We start from the raw sequence: 17,419 nt of genomic DNA, 5'->3' as shown, positions 1-17,419 counted from the left end.
CACTTCAACTGTGTCCACATTATCAAACATTTTTCCGGCTGCTTCTGCTCGTTTTACATTTCTAGTCGTGGCCATGTTTAGCTCCTTCAAGTGATTTAACGTTATATCAACGTGACTGTGGGTTGCTTCTAAGTTCACCTGGGAATTCTCCTGAACTTATCATCCATCTGCGCACAGAGTGAAAAGCACTGTTGCTGTTTCCATAAGAGGACTCCTGAGAACAGAACGTGCACGTTCCAGAAACTGCTTGTCTTCTTTTCCGGAAACTTTCAGAAGTGCCGAAAATGCGCGGGTGAGGGGATTTTTATTAATATTTAAACCGCAAGAAACAGCATCTGCTGTTGTTAGCCTCCCCCCTCACTCACTTTTGATGGTGGTTCGTGGCGAGGTGGCAATCCTCTAAAATTGAAAAAACGCCGTTATCCTTCCGTACTTCGTACCTGGACAAACTTGGCAACCACGAACACTCTTAAGCTTCACCACAGTTCTTTTATTGGGAGCAATTACCAAACGACCGACTCAACGCGTTTCGGGATGAAAATCCCTTGCTCACGAGTGAAGTGTCCTGAGCACAGGCAGTATTTTAAACAACAAACATCACGTGGTTTACAGATTCATTGAAAGAGAGAAAATACTCGGTGGTGGTTTACGGTATCACTCTGTTTTTCAACAAAAACTTTAAATTTACCCAATAATACCAAAAAATTGTGCTGCTTTGACATACAAATAATTCACCGCAATTGGCACATTTACAATGAATAACAGAATTGACAGTCTGCCTAATGGCAAGTTTGATTAATACATGCACCCGGACTGCCTCCCGAATTAGTCACGGATTGGGCCAGCAACAGTCACAATTGTTCAACTAACATGTTGACGTTATTGGTTAAACATGCCAACAAAGACTGTGAGAGACTGAGTACCGCCATTGACACATTGATGGAGCAACTCAAAGCCCTGTGTGAACAGGAAGAATTTAAAAAGGAAATGGAGAGAATGGAAAGAAACTTGGAAAAAATCGAAGATGATATAAAAATAAAAAAACAAAGAAAATTCCAAAGAGATCTGGTCGACTACCAAAAGGGACAAATCCTAACTTTCTCAAAAAAATACGACCAACTTAGAAAAAACACTCCTATAACCATGGCTCCAACTGATAACATCAAAAAGACAGTGAGCAATCTGCAAGAAGATTCGACGGAAATTGAAATCAACACCGACGAAAGTGCCACAACCAGCAGTGAAGTCTCCAACATCTCGGAATTCAGCGGTGTAAAAACCAGTATTTTAACAGAGTTCAACCTAATGGCAAAAGGGAGACACACAAACAACAAACAAGGGAACACACGAGGTCGTGGAAGAGGAACCAGAGGCGCAAGAGGAGGAAACAAATCGAGACCAAGAGAATCAGATCGTGTGTTAAATGACTACGAGTTAGAACTACTTTCCCTTGGATTAACCTTTTGTCCGTCAAATAACTTTAATTACACGCAAAGTCGCATTGATCTTTTCTATTTCACAAGAAAATTGCGCATCAAGAAATGGTATGCGACAAAAATTAGATCCGAAGTGCGAACTGAAAGAGCAACACCCAGCGCTGTAAGTATTAACGATCTAGAATTATTGCACACCGCTAATGTATTAGCAGGAGTGTCAACAGATGATGACAATCCATTTTCAGATGCATGTATTGATAATATTGCCCTGAATTTAAATGTTAACAATCCTTTCAAGCCTAAATCCATTTTTTTGCCACAAATAAAAAATGATGCCATTGAGGTATTTGAAAAAGGTGTTACACAAGAGCTTATGAAGCTTTCTAAGAGAAAGTGGAATGGATGGAATAACATTACAAATGTGCAAAGAGAAGCAATCAATAGCTTAAAAAATGACAATACCATCGTCATAAAAAAGTCAGATAAGGGAGGAAATGTCGTTGTGCAATCTCGACACAACTACATTAAAGAAGGTATGCTACAACTTTCTGACTCTGAAAAATACCAACGCAGCAATAGGATGGAGTATGAACACGCAATAAAACTGTTCCAGTCAAGCCTTTTTAAATGGAAAACAGAGGGCTTACTTGAACAGAATGAATATGAGTTTTTATTGTGTAAACATCCTAAATTACCAGCGTTATACCTACTCCCCAAAATTCACAAAAATCCAGCAGCACCCCCAGGAAGACCCATTGTGTCTTCTAACGGTAGCTGCATGGAGAATACTTCTAAATACGTTGATTACTTCCTACAAACTTTTGTGACTAAATTGCCATCTTACATTAAAGATACAGGCCATTTTTTGAGAGAGCTAGAAAAACTCGAATGGAGGAAAGAATTCTCCCTTCTTTCATTAGATGTAACAAGCCTTTACACTTGCATTCCGCATGATTTAGGTCTTGCAGCTTGCAAACATTTTCTCAAAGAAAGATCCATTTCATATCTCCACCATACTGAAATGTTGGTCGAAATGATGACTTTTTGTCTAAAACAAAACTTCTTTATTTTTGACGGAAAAATCTACAAACAATCTCTCGGTACTTCAATGGGGACCTGTTTTGCTCCTTGCTTTGCAGGTCTTTATTTGGGGTACTGGGAGGAAAAAGTAGTTAACGAACATGAGGCATTCAGAAACAAAGTCATCAAATGGTGGAGATACATCGATGACATTTTTTGCGTAGGGAACGGTACTGAATTGGAGGCCAACCGGTTCATTGAGAATCTCAATGTTAATAGTTTTAACCTTCACTTCACAAGCCAGTGGTCTAATACTACCATTGAATTTTTAGACCTGTCCCTCATCATCGAAAGTGACAGTCTAAAAAGCAATCTTTTCCGAAAGAAAACAGCTGGCAATAGCCTTCTCCATGCCCGTAGTTGTCACCCAAAACCATTGCTCAATAGTATTCCTCTAGGAGAACTATTAAGAGCAAAGCGCAATTGTAGTTCAGTTGAAAGTTTTAAAAAAGAAGAAACAGTGATGACTCAAAGATTCAGAGAAAGAGGATACTCTGAATCAGTGATAACGAAAGCTCAAGTTGAGGTGGCCAAAAGATCAAGAGAGTCACTATTAGTTGACAATGCAAACAAAAGTGATGAACTGGACAAAATCAGGTTCATCACCACTTTCAATAACCAAGCCCATGAATTACGCAAGAGCCTAAATAAATTCTGGCCAGTATTGCACACTGATAAAGATATATCGAGCAACATTGAGACTTTCCCACAAATCACTTTTAGGAAAGCTGCTTCATTAAAAAATACACTGTGCAAAGCAATTGAATCTACACGAGCTAACACTTTAGGAATACAAGGTTTCTACACATGTAGAAAATGTAAAGCTTGCAAATACAGTAAAAACTGTAAAGAATGTGTGTTGTCACCTCTTGAAAAACCTTATAAAATTCTTAAACATACCACATGTAACACTGATTTTGCAGTCTATGCTCTGTCCTGTCCCTGCCAAAAAATGTACATTGGAAGTACAATTCACAAAGCGAGGATTAGAATCCTTGAACATCTACGCGCCATCAAGCATGGCGACAAACAATATCCAATGGCACGCCATTTTGTGAGTCACCACAATCAGAACAGTAATCTTTTAAGTTTTTGTGTTCTGGATTCAGTGAAAGCAAATGAAAGAGGAGGAAATAGAGTCCAAGAGTTGAGACGTCTTGAATCCAAACTTATTATCCAATATGGTACTCTGGTGCCTACTGGACACAATTGTGACGAGGAATTAGCTGTACACTTAGGGTAGTTTTATACGCACAACTTTTTCCAGCATTTCAGAGAGTTCATTGAGTCTCACATAGGACCAGCTGCTTCGAATTCACATTTTAAAGTAATTAAAGTTTATCATTAGGTTTTAGTGGTTTGAGTCAGGTAGTATTTTTTGGTGTGGTTAATTATGTTTTAATTGAAATCTCTGTTTTTCTTTTTTGTTTACAGAATAAAAAGGAATATGGCTAAAACATGAAAGAAAAGCAAAAAACTAAAGTATCTTTTTTAAGAGAATATCCTTTATTGACCATAAAATTGCCAGTATGGCATTTTGTTGTATTAGTATATGTCCTTTTGAGCTTTAGACTAAAGGTTTTTTGGATATTACGCTTAATGTATATTCTTTTCTCTTTGGCCCACTGTACTTCTTAATGAATACAAAATCTGTTATTAGTCTGTATTTTTTTACACATTGGTTAAATTTTCTTATATTGGCCCACTTGGGCATGAAGCGAATTAGTACATAAACAGTATTGTTTGTATTATTGTCACATTTGTGACTTTCAATGCGTTGTCTGACAGCCAATTGTAAAAATGTGTATTACGCCCACTGAGGCAGTCCGGGTGCATGTATTAATCAAACTTGCCATTAGGCAGACTGTCAATTCTGTTATTCATTGTAAATGTGCCAATTGCGGTGAATTATTTGTATGTCAAAGCAGCACAATTTTTTGGTATTATTGGGTAAATTTAAAGTTTTTGTTGAAAAACAGAGTGATACCGTAAACCACCACCGAGTATTTTCTCTCTTTCAATGAATCTGTAAACCACGTGATGTTTGTTGTTTAAAATACTGCCTGTGCTCAGGACACTTCACTCGTGAGCAAGGGATTTTCATCCCGAAACGCGTTGAGTCGGTCGTTTGGTAATTGCTCCCAATAAAAGAACTGTGGTGAAGCTTAAGAGTGTTCGTGGTTGCCAAGTTTGTCCAGGTACGAAGTACGGAAGGATAACGGCGTTTTTTCAATTTTAGAGGATTGCCACCTCGCCACGAACCGCCATCAAAAGTGAGTGAGGGGGGAGGCTAACAACAGCAGATGCTGTTTCTTGCGGTTTAAATATATATATATATATATATATATATATATATATATATATATATATATATATATATATATAGAATCTACTGGCGGTCGCCAGTAGATAGTTATAGTTAGGACCGTGTTTCCATAAGAAATCTGAAAATTCTATTTTGAATAACTTTGGCGCCGGTTGACGAATCCTCGCGAAATTTTCAAAACTAATGGGGCGCTCCGCTCAGCTCCTACCCTGAAAGTCTCGGGGTGATTCGTCAAGGGGGGGCCGAGAAAAAAGGGGGTCCCAAAACGCGTTTTCCCCATGCATTTTTCCATAGGACCTTTAGTCGAAGGTACAGCCCGAACGGCTGAACAGAATTACTTGAAATTTGGCAGAGAGGTAGTCCTCAGGCCAGGGAAGTGCCTTCTGGTGTCAATCTGTTCAGTATTTCCTGAGAAAATAGCATTTAAAACCATATAAATATCTATACGCGCGCACCGTGCGCGCGCCGTGCCGTGCGCGCACGGTGCGCGCACCGTGCCGTGCGCGAGCGAAATTCTGATTGGTTGAAAGATGTCAGTAAACATTCGAATCGGTCGAAATCAGGAAGTGTCGGCCGCCATTTTGTCTGTCGTACTGAAAAGGAAAGGTGGAAAAAAGGTGGAAAACGTGAAAAGGGGGCAGGGAAGAGAGTTCCTGACCCCCTAGCGTTTGTCAGGGGGTCACAGAAGGACCCCCAAGGGTAAAAAAAACATTTTATTTTTTTTGCAAAAAATCGCGGGGTGCGGGCACGGTGCGCCCAAAGCACGTTGCGCGCACGGTGAAAAACCTTTAAAAAAAAAATTAAGAAATACATAACTTAGCATTTAAAAAACCGTACAAATTCACTTAAAGAACCATAGGTTTCACACACGTTATAGTTAGGAATTAGCATTTAAAAAACCTTGCAAATTCACTTAAAAAATCATAGGTTTCACACAGGTTATAGTTAGGTGGACATTTCACTCGTAAAAAAACAATGAAATTCCCCCGTTATAGTTAGTTCAGATAACTATAACTCGCACGACCGCCACTCTATCACAAGGATGATGTCATCAGTGATGTCATGAGTGATGCCATTGACCATGTCATGAGTGATGTAATGTGTGACGTCATGAGCAGTGGATTGCGGGCGTGCGAGTTGTAGTTATCTGAACTAACTATAACGGGGGAATTTCATTGGTTTTTTACGAGTGAAATGTCCACCTAACTATAACCTGTGTGAAACCTATGGTTTTTTAAGTGAATATATATATATATATATATATATATAAAAACGCAAGGTTGCCCAAGTGGGGAGCCACACACCATATATATATATATATGTGTGTGTGTGTCCCGAAGATGGTGTTATATGATATTGTTTGCTTACTAAATCTTAGAATAAGAGGTGTTCTTATTACCTTTGTCAATGGAACAATCTACTACAGACTGTGGGTAGGGTCTTGCAGCTAAAAGGCACAATGTTTGTTGTGGACTCTCAGCAAAGTCTTTTTTTTCCCAACAATAAACTCCCAAAGAATTTATTCTTGAAAAATAAAACAATTGATGACCCCGGCAAACGAGGAGTTTTCTCTCCCTCTCTGGAGGAAGGGTTAATGAGCAATTTCCCTGCCTGACACAGCCAGGGAAATTTAGTGACGATCACCTCACACTATGATCTGATAGCCCTGTGTTGGACAGGCCATCAGGTCAGAGCCAGCAGAGGCTTTGCCATCGGTAACCTAGCTGGACTATAAACAGAGCAGAAGATCTGTAAGTTTCAAGAGTTGGGAGTGCTGTCAATTTATAGTGGAGCTCCAGCCTCCAGTTCCGCCAAACTCTAAATGACCCCCAAGCCCTTTGCATTCCAGCTACTGTGGGGGTGTTGTGACCCCAAGAGTTAATCTCTGCAAGATTTTCATTTTTAGGGAACAGCACTGATTAATTTGCAATCTTGATGAATTTTATTTCATTTTACATACGAAACATGATTGGCTTAACCGACTGGTGTTAAGCAGTGGCCTTTATCAAGGCTTATTGTCAGTCACTATGTGGTCTCTAGTAAAATATCCTCTGTATCATTGTCATGGGCATCCTGAGTTTTAACCCTGCTCCGAATTGCTTGCCTGGTTGATCATGCACTCCAGGACAGACTAGGGCCAGATCTCAGAATGCTCACGAAGATTTTCTTTCTTGCCTTTATCCGATACGTGTTTACTTAATTTCTTATTGCTTTGTGTAGAATTAGGATGTTTAGTTTATCATAAACCCTTGTTAGTATTTTTAGTTTTGTGTACTTCAGCATAATAGAGCTCTAATATTTTCATATGTATGCCCTTGGCGACGAGTTCTGTTTCAATATATTGGTGTGATAGTAATAGACTCTTCAAAGAACCTAATTTCATGCATGGCCAAAGTTATCACAGCTTCACTGTGCTCAACTGACCCAAAATGTAGAATTTTAATTTATCAAAGGCTTTGACATATGTACAAAATCTATTACGATGATCTTGTACTTTGTTATAATGAGAACCATGCACCCATAATCTAAGCCAACCAATGACCTCCACTGTCAACTATTTCTTTATGTTTAGGTGACATTGTTCCAATGCTTCAGCAAGGTAAAGTTAAAATAATTCCAACTGAAGAATGCATGAGCTCAGCAGAGTATAAAAACCGGATAACACCATCAATGTTATGTGCTGGTTATATGAATGGATCAGTTGACACATGCCAGGTAAGTCAAATTATTCACTACAACAACTACCAATGTATGTTTGAAGCTATTAACCAGCCACATTGCTTTTGGACTGAAAGCCTTCAAAAACACATAGCTCAGTAGTGTCGAAAACTTTAGATCAGATTTAAAGGGAGTTGAAACAGAGGATCTATCAGAAAAAAACACAGAACATGTTTGAATCACCCTATTTGGAATTTCCTCGATGGCAGAAGTCCCACTAGCTGAAACATCTCTGTCTCTTCCATAATGCCCGCATTAGCTTGAAGTTGATTCTGCCAAATGTGGTGGCAGTTCGATCACCTCTTGGACAGTTTCAGGTATGGGTATAGTGCAATAATATTCAGTTTTAAGTATTCTGCTACTAAAATATTGTACCAGAATACTGCGAAGCTAAGTATAATTAGATTAGTATAGATTTTCCATTCTTAGCTTCATATATATATATATATATATATATATATATATATATATATATATATATATATATATATATATATATATATATATATATATATATATATATATATTCCATTCAACCTTTTTCCGTTGGACTCAGCTGGGACACAAATCCGAAAGCAGGAACAGATGCCTCTTATTGAGTGCAAATTATTTTATTTTCAGTTAATGTGCTATGCCGCCATGACGCGTTTCGGTCCACAAGGACCTTGATCATATGACGCGCTAACAACACTCCCCCATTTTTAAAGTGTTAGTGCAGTCTCATAGACATAGATAACAGACATTCATATCGAAAAACATTTGGCAGTTGATTTTATAATTGCATCTGTAAACATAAGTTACTGTGCAACAAGCAAGGTGTGGAAACTATGCGCTTAATAAATAATCCAAATAATTTAAATAATTTTAAAAAACGCATAATAATGTGCCAATAAGAAACCCCTTGGTGTTTACCAATTGATTGTACGGTATACTAGCGATAATAGCACATCCATTATTAACTTGTAAGTGTATTTAAAACATAATATGAGATGTTAAGCTATATACAAGAAATTGAGATCATTTTTCCCCATTCATTGTGTAACATAGCTAATCTTAAAAATGTCTGATGTTTTAACAAATATGCGTCTTTTCTTATGGCCTATAACTGCTTTATTATCTGTCTGAATACAGTATATATATCATATTTGACATTACAAGTTGCTCTATTTGCCTCCTGTGGATTTCTGCATAGATACAGTCTATCTAATATATTACCGTATCCACTCCTTTAAAATATATCTGACATTGTGCCCACAATGGCCCTGCATGTTCTTCTAAAGACGGATTATTAGTTATCTATGTTAACAAATTTTTAGTGCACACCCTTATGTGTTCTATTACCGCTCCTCCTTGAGGATTAGTGGATCATATTTGTGTCGATAAAATTTCAACTAAAACAATTGTTTCTTTTTTTGTTGTTTCTTATGATTTTTTCTATTTTTTTGATTTTGACAATGTATTTATTAAGATAAAAGGGAAAGTGATTATTGAGTAAGGGATGTGCGAAGTCAACTCAAAGTTATATTAAGCGTAAAATGCTAAATCCAGGGAATCCGGTATATTTGCATCAATTTGTTAATATTGACAGATTGAAATGTCAAATTATTATTTTCTAATCTAGCCACATATACAGATCTTCTGTTGTGTTCAATCCCTGTGGACTTTTGCTATCGATTTCCAAAATGTATTTTGTCTCGAGTTTACGTAATAAGGCCTCCCTATCTCTGCCTCTTCGTAGATATATTACCTACTGGCAGTCGCCAGTAGGTAGTTATAGTTAGGACCTATTTTCCATAGGAAATCCGCAACATTCTATTTGGAATAACGTTGGCGCCGATTGACGAATCTTCGTGAAATTTTCCGAACTTTTGGCCAGCTCTGGTCCGCTCCTATCCTGAAAATTTCACAGGGATTCGTCGAGCGGGGGCTGAGAAAAAAGGGGGGTCCCAAAACGCGTTTTTGCCCATGCATTTTCCCATAGGACCTGTTGACGCAGCTACAGCCCGAACTGCTGAACGGAATTACACCAAATTTGGCAAAGAGGTAGTCCTCAGTTCAGACTCGTGCCTTTTGCTTAAATGGTGTAAATCCGTTCAGTAATTCCTGAGAAAATTAGAGTTAAAAAGATAGATATATCTGGGCGGAGCCTAACCACACATCTCATCGTGAGATCTGATTGGCTGTCAGTACTTCATCCAAGAAGTGTTGGCAGCCATCTTAGGACCAATATACATGATAGCACCTCATTAAAAAGCATTGCAGTTAATAGAAGCTTTTAAGACTTTAGTTACATTATAAATCATTTGTTGATGGTACCATACTAATTTTAGGAATTGTGGTGTGTTCTAAGGTGATTTTACCATGTGAAAAAGCCTTCTGCTGTGATATCATGAATCATGTTTGAGAGAAAACTATTTTCTCATGCTTTTCCCACAGAGGTTTGGAAGGTGATCTATAAGCTAAACTGAGAGCATATTTTCTGTAAATTCACATTATCTTTCTTAGTCATGTGAGAATGAAGTCTGACATTCTCAGTAAAACATGTACATCCAACAAGGGCAGAGACTGTCAGTTGATTCCTTTGTGTTCTACTGCAGCTTCCCAGAGTGTTCTAAAGAACAACTAGAGCGCTAACAGTCTTACTTATGACAAATGTATGGCACACCTGAAGCCATCTTGATTGGAATAAAGTGGTAACACTTAAAACATTTAATTTACAAAGGAACAAAATGAGGGGGTTCATTTTTGCCATAGAAATTATGATTAGTGCTGCAGAAAGAAAAATTAGGGCACATTTTGACTTCTCAAATCCTCTTCTATTTCATAAAAAAATTCTGACATGCAGACTGAAACATGCACTTTGAATACCAGCAGCAGACTTCCCTGGTGAGCAGTAGCTGTACTACAGTGATCTAATGAGTAACTAGAGTGCTAACATTCAGAATTTATGGCAAATGTGTGACATATCTGAATACCTTCTTGATGGAATCAAAGTAAAAAACTGAAAGAATTTCCTACTGAGGAGACTGCAGTAAATGAGGAAATTAGGAAACTTCATAACAAATAAATCTCCTAAGATGGCCACCAGAGACAAAAGAGCCCAAATGCAGCACAAATATCACCCAGATGTAGCCCACATGTAGCCCAATGACAGAAGTGTGCAAAACACTTATTTTTTGTGTTTTTGCAGTTTTATATAGTGCAGACTTGTCAGGTATTGGAGTGCTTTACATGAGCATTGGTTACATCACACAAGATCAAATTCATTTTGGTTGTAGACATGGGGAGATTAAGTGATTTGACCAGAATCACAGAATGTTGAGGTGAAGCAGAAACTCCAACCTGGTTCCTCAGTTGCAAAGTCTGCAGCTCTGGAAGTAACACCACATCCTCTCCCCTAAGTGCAACATTTAATCAAGTGGTGAACTGGATAAAAAAAACATAAAGATTACAAATAATTTAAAAGTTATTTGTCGCTATTTGAAAACTCAGAAAATATGTCCTCATTTTAGTTTTTTAGAGCACTAACCATAATTTTGATGCAAATAAGACCCTCTCATATATATAATTTCTAAAGGAAATGCACTAGGTATTACAGTTTTGATTACATCAAGATGACATAAATATAGAATATTAGCAATCTAGTTGTTCATTGGGATACTGTTGAGAGGCAGAGGCCAGGGGCACGGACTCTGAAAATTGAAGGCAGGTAGGGAAGTGCAGAGGCAAGAATTTGACCACACTGGGCAGGCAGGAAGGGCAGTGGCAGCACAACAGACTATGGAGGGCAGTGTAAATGGGGGCAAGGACAACAAACCAACAATACAGGACTGGCAAGAGAGGCTGTGGCAATATAATAGACCATTGTGGGCAGAAGGAAGAGGCAGTGGTAGTACAACCATACATGCCAACAGACCCGTTTCAGCCAGGAAACGTCCAATGTTTTTAAGCTCAAATGGGCTTTATTTGATCTGCCTACAATCTCCTCTTTTTCAATGTAACTTAAAGGGGAAAATCAATACCCCAGTTTTTTTTCAAAATCTCCCTCTTACCAAGTTCAAAATGTTCGCAAGTATGGTACATTGGATCATGGTAGGCAGGAGGAATTGGGGTAGGGACATGGACTCGGATAACAGAGGACAGGAGGGACATGGAGAGGTGCACCAAACTGACCCTACAGGGCAGGCATCAGGGTTTGCAGCAGCACAATACACCACACAGGGCATGCGGGACAGGAGTGCAGCACAACAATACACAGAAAGCAATACGGAGGGGACAGGACCATGCACATGGACAACAGAGAACAGAGGGGAAAGAGGCAATGGTAGCTAGCTGACCATAATGGACAGACAGGAGAGAAAGCTGCAGCATAACAGTCCATAAAGGGCAGGAGGGATGGATCAGGGGCATTACAATGGAACAGACAAGCCAGGAGGGAGGGAATAGGGGTCTGCACATGGAAACAGAGGGCTGGGGGCAAGGGGGCAGGGCAGGAGCAGCAAGATAACCATGGAGGTCAGGCAGGATGGGCACTAGAAACAAGACACACCATGAAGAGCAACAGTGAGACTATGATGGCATACACACATACCATGGAGGGAAGGTGGGAGGGGGTCAGGGGCAGCTAGCTGACCACACAGGGAAGGTGGGAGGGGCCATGGCAGCACAGAAGACCATGCATGGCAAGCGGGAGGGTTAGTGGCAGCACAATGGCTATGATGGGCAAGAAGGAGGGTGCAGGGGCATGCACAAAGGTTCATGGAGGATAGAAGGGAGGGTCAGGACCTGGGCACAGACAAGAGAGTTCAGGGGAAGGGGCCTCACAACAGACCGCGGGGGCAGGCAGGAGGAGCAGTTGCAGCACAACAGATCAGGGAGGGCAGAAGGGTGTGGCAGTAAAATGGACCATGGAGGACAGGAGAAAGGGGATAGGGGCATGGTATGTGGACAGGCAGGGTGGAGGTGGCAGGGACAGATTACAGTCATCTGACAATGCTAGGCAGGTGGGAGGGGAGTGGCATCTCAACAGAACACTCAGAGTAGATAGGAGTGGCAGGTCCATGGAACATGGTGGGCAAAAAGGATGGAGCAGGGGCATGCACAAAGACATCGGAGGGCAGGGGGAAGGAGAATAGGGGCAGCAAGCTAAGCACAGAGGATAAGCAGGAGGTCAATGATGGGCCATATAATTGGGCAATGGAGGCAGGAGGAGTGGACTGGTACATCATGCTAAATGGACCATGCATGGCAGGAGGGAGGAGGCTAGTCCATGGATTCAGACAACAGAGGATAGGGAGGAGGTGGATGGGGCAGCAAGCTAACTGTTCATAGAAGGTGGGTATTAGGAACTTTATTGTTTTTAAAATGTGTGTCTGTGCGAACTACTTAAAATATGAACAAGTATGCAGCATAATCTCACTTTTATTCAGGAAGAACGTTTGTGACTGTGACTCGGGGCTCACTTGGCAGAAACACCCCCTGACCCTCCACCCCCATCGCAAAATGTAATGCCCGTGAAAAGGGTAGATGGACGCAGTGTTATATAGAACATAGTCCTGAGAGCACGATTGAAAATGAAAACTAGATATAGTATATGGTATAAACTATGCACCAAAAAGTGTGATATAAGATGAACCGGAGCGTGAAATATAATATGCAATACATTGTGCGCAATGACAGATTCATTGGAGAGCGAGAGATAGCACAGGCACTAGTGCGTGCTATGTGATATGCGCCTTGGGGTGTAATATGCACAGGGCATTGTTGTGTAACCTAACTAGTCTCTAAAGTTGTAATATAAAATATGTGCTTGGGAGTGTAACGTTGCATATGCACTGTGACAAAGATATGGATCCCAGATTGTAATATGTATGGCATAGTGCTGTGCGTTATAACATAGGCATCGAGGAAGGCACGTTAGATGGGGCAATATAACCCGTGCGAAGGCAAGTGTGGCATGACATTTTCACGGGGTGGTGTTACAGTGCACATGGGCTAGAGAGTGTCATAGCATACGTACTAGCTGGTGGAATACAACACAGAGGTGAGTGGCACTCAGCGGGCACTGGTGGGTGTAACACAGCATTGGGCTCAGCCAGGAGCACGCTGTGACTCTCAAGTGAGGTTTGTCTCCTTTCCAGAGAGTAAAATAAAACGTATTACACATCCGGCGGTGGAAGTGTGTTTTATTAACCGTGAGGGGGGTTTCTTGCATTGTTTGATCGAATTTTTGTTGAATCCCCTTTGAATGGCTTGGTGTGCGTGTGTATTAAATGTGCCCGTCAATAGCTACCCATGTTTGTATAAATAAACGACAAGGGTGTCTACTTGGAGAGTACCCACTGGCGGGGGCGCCGGGATTAGGCATGGTAGGGCGTCAGACACGTCAGAGCTTCACTAGCGGTGTAAATACATTCCTCGTGGATGCATTGTATGCATAGTCGCCTTTTAATGAATATCACGCAAATCGTCATGGTGATAGGTACGTACGGTTTGTCCAGCATGTCCTAGGTGTGTCTGTAAATAATTTTTTTTTTAAATAATAAAAAACAAAGGCCGGCCCCGGGGGATGGGGTACCCGGGGCCATAAGTGCCCTGAGGAGGGGGGCAACGCAGCCCCCCTCCTAAAGAATATTTTTTTAAAAGGCCATGACCCGGGGGTTGGGGTCCCCGGGGCCGATTAAGGCCTTGGGAGGGGGGCCACGCGGCCCCCTTCCAAATAAAATTTTTTCAACAACAAAAAATTAGGGTGCAGACCCTGGGGGATGGGGTACCCAGGGCCAATACATTAGAAAAAGAAGGGGGGCCACACAGCCCTCCTTCTTAAAAAATAAAATAAATAAAAGACCGGCATCGCGTCGGAGGCCACGCCCCCTCCTTGCAGCACTCTGCGAACGCGCCCCCTGGCCAGTTGTAAGTTGGGGTATTAATTCCCCTTCAATACTGAGGGTCCCTGAGGGTCAACTAGCCCAGCAGGTATCACCAGTATGCGCCAGGGAGCTGCGTTGCAGACAGGTGTTCTGAGGTTATGCCCCTTTTTACACCTCTATGCAACGCAGCTCTGTGGCGCTTACTGGAGGTACCTAGTGGGCTAGTTTGACCCTAGGGACCCTTAGGATTCAAGGGGACTTAATCTCTCAACTTAGAACGACCACAGGGCGCGTTTACACAGTGGTGAAGGGAGGGGACGGGGCCTGAGGTGACGTGTGCAAACACGCCCTGTGGTGCGTTTTAAGTTGGGGAAATAATTCCCTTTCAATCCTGAGGGACCCTGGGGGCCATCTTGCCCACCAGGTGCTTCCAGTAAGCGCCACTGCTCTGCGTTGCAGAGAGGTGGTGCAGGCCGTGCCCCTTTTTACACCTCTCTGCAATGGCGCTTACTGGACGTACCTAGTGGGCTATTTTGACCCTAGGGACCCTCAGGATTCAAGGGGACTTAATCTCCCAACTTAAAACGGCCACAGGGCGTGTTTACACAGTGGGGAAGGGAGGGGACGGGCCTGAGGTGACATGTGCAAACACGTTCTATGTTGCGTTTTAAGTTGGGGAAATAATTCCCCTTCAATCCTGAGGGCCCCTGTGGGCTAACTAGCCCACCAGGTGCTTCCAGTAAGCGCCACTGAGCTGCGTTGCAGAGAGGTGGTCCAGGCGGTGCCACTTATTACACCTGTCTGCAACGCAGCTCTGTGGCCCTTACTGGAGGTACCTAGTGGGCTAGTTGGACCCTAGGGACCCTCAGGATTCAAATGAACTTAATCTCCCAACTAAAAACGGCCACAGGGCGTGTTTACACAGTGGTGAATGGAGGGGACGGGGCCTGAGTTAACGTGTGCAAACACGCCCTGTGGCGCATTTTAAGTTGGGGAAATAATTCCCCTTCAATCCTGAGGGACCCTGGGGGCCAACTAGCCCACCAGGTGCTTCCAGTAAGCGCCACTGTGCTGCGTTGCAGAGAGGTGGTCTAGGCAGTGCCCCTTTTTACATCTCTCTGCAACGCAGCTCTGTGGCGCTTACTGGAGGTACCTAGTGGTCTAGTTGGACCCTAGGGACCCTCAGGATTCAAGGGGACTTAATCTCCCAACTTAAAACGGACACAGGGCGTGTTTACACAGTGGAGAAGGGAGGGGACGGGGCCTGAGGTGACGTGTGCAAACATGCCCTGTGGCATGTTTTAAGAGGTAGTTTTAATCCCCTGCCGTATTATATACTAGGGGCTTACAGAGGAGGTAATGCTAATCACAGGGGAACCCCAACGCATAGTGTTCCCTAGTGTATGAAGGTGTTTTCACTGTATTCTGAGTGTCTTTTAACATAGCACTGGCTCTAGGACTGGTTAGTCAGACTCAGTTACCACCAGTATCCGTCTGAAAAAGTTGAGGGCACAGGATGATTTTGCAACAAGGCTTCTTTCTGCTCTTCTGTTTGTTCTTTCTGCACGTTATCCTTCTTCCTGCACTTTTCTTCGTCTTTGAGGACTTCTGTTGCTTCTTTCTGCATTTCTTTTTTTTCTTTCTGTGCGTTTTTTCTTCTTCTTCACATATCCTATCTCTGTAGGCATAGTTAGAAATTAGCATTTAAAAAACCTTTGAAATTACCTGAAAAAACCATAGGTTTCAGGCATGTTATAGTTAGGAATTAGCATTTAAAAAACCTTAGAAATTCACTGAAGAACCCATAGGTTTCAGGGGCGTTGCTGGTGGTTCTGTGCTTGCGCCTGGTTCTACATGGAAGCTATACAAGTATTGGCAAATGTCAATCTATTTTTCATGCGGTTCAAGTTGCTTCAATGTGCCTCAGACCGCCAAGTGGAATAGGTATGTAGATGGTTTTATTTCACTCCCTTTTGGGCCCATTTCCACCGTATATTCTTGTGGTGCTGCAATTCAGTCCACGTTGTTTGGGTATTTTGGACCACTGCGTGGCCTTCTCCATAACATCCTGGCTGAAGGTTGTTATGATATCGATGCCCATGGTATTTTCTGTTTTTTGTTTGGACTTCCACTGATGTTCTTTCCCATGGGGTCCCGGGGTTGTCTCTTTCTTGTCATCTAAGACTTTTTCTTCCACATTATCCTGGGACAAAGCATCCTGTTTCGGAACCTGTTGTGCCTCCCGTTGGGGCTGACCAGTGACAGGCAATGATTAAGCATGACATATCTAGGAATGTGTGAGGGCAACAAGAAACAGTCTTGTTGACTTCCCCCTTCTGATTTATTTAAGACCTACACCCTTTTCTTAGGAACAGTGACCCCTCAACCTTAATTATAGTTTTGGAGCACAGGCACTGGACCTTTATCCGCTCCCAGTCCCCCTCTCTTTTTTGATACTCCTGTGGGCTATCCCCATGGCGTGTGGAGGCGGCGCTGAAATCGTTGGCCCTTAGGTTGCCTTTCAGGACCCTACGTTGTTTGGGGTCGATTTGTACGCTATGATTATGCTTTTAGCTGTTACTATGTAGTTTTCGGCCGGGTCTGGTGGCTTAGTGGACTAATGCATTTGCTGTAGGGACCTGTGTTTGACCTCATGGTGACAGGTTCAGATACTGACGGGTACACTGACCCTTTCGTCCTTTTGAGGTCGATAAAATGGGAACCATTGAGTTGGATAACAATAAAACATCAGTTATTCAGTGCCTTGATACCCTTCTTGGTGAACGTGTGCTTTACAAATACACATGTTCTGTTACATTTCTTAGACTACCAATGTTACAGAAAAAAAACCATTGGTTTCTGTTTCCTGCTTCAACTGTTCCTGGGAGTCTGCCAGTTGTAGTGTCCCGGAGTCAGCCTGACTCACAGTTTCCGGGGTCAGTGGTTCCAGCTAGTTCCGACCTGTGGTGTCATTCATCAGTATGGTTGTC

At 41.9% G+C, this 17,419-nt stretch overlaps 1 protein-coding gene across 1 annotated transcript in view; it reads left to right on the top strand.

The window, feature by feature from the left end:
• Positions 1–17,419, top strand: part of LOC146866449 (transmembrane protease serine 11C-like) — a 430,518-nt gene that overhangs the window by 356,118 nt on the left and 56,981 nt on the right. The window contains exon 10 of the mRNA XM_085636517.1: positions 7,415–7,557. Within this exon, the coding sequence (XP_085492643.1) occupies positions 7,415–7,557 (143 nt within the window). The remainder of the gene's footprint in view (positions 1–7,414; positions 7,558–17,419) is intronic.

This window comes from Triturus cristatus, chromosome 2_1 (assembly GCF_964204655.1).
Source record: "Triturus cristatus chromosome 2_1, aTriCri1.1, whole genome shotgun sequence".
Lineage (NCBI taxonomy): Eukaryota > Metazoa > Chordata > Amphibia > Caudata > Salamandridae > Triturus > Triturus cristatus.
The sequence above is the reverse complement of the archived record's forward strand: the minus strand, read 5'-3'. Positions and strand labels throughout refer to the sequence as shown.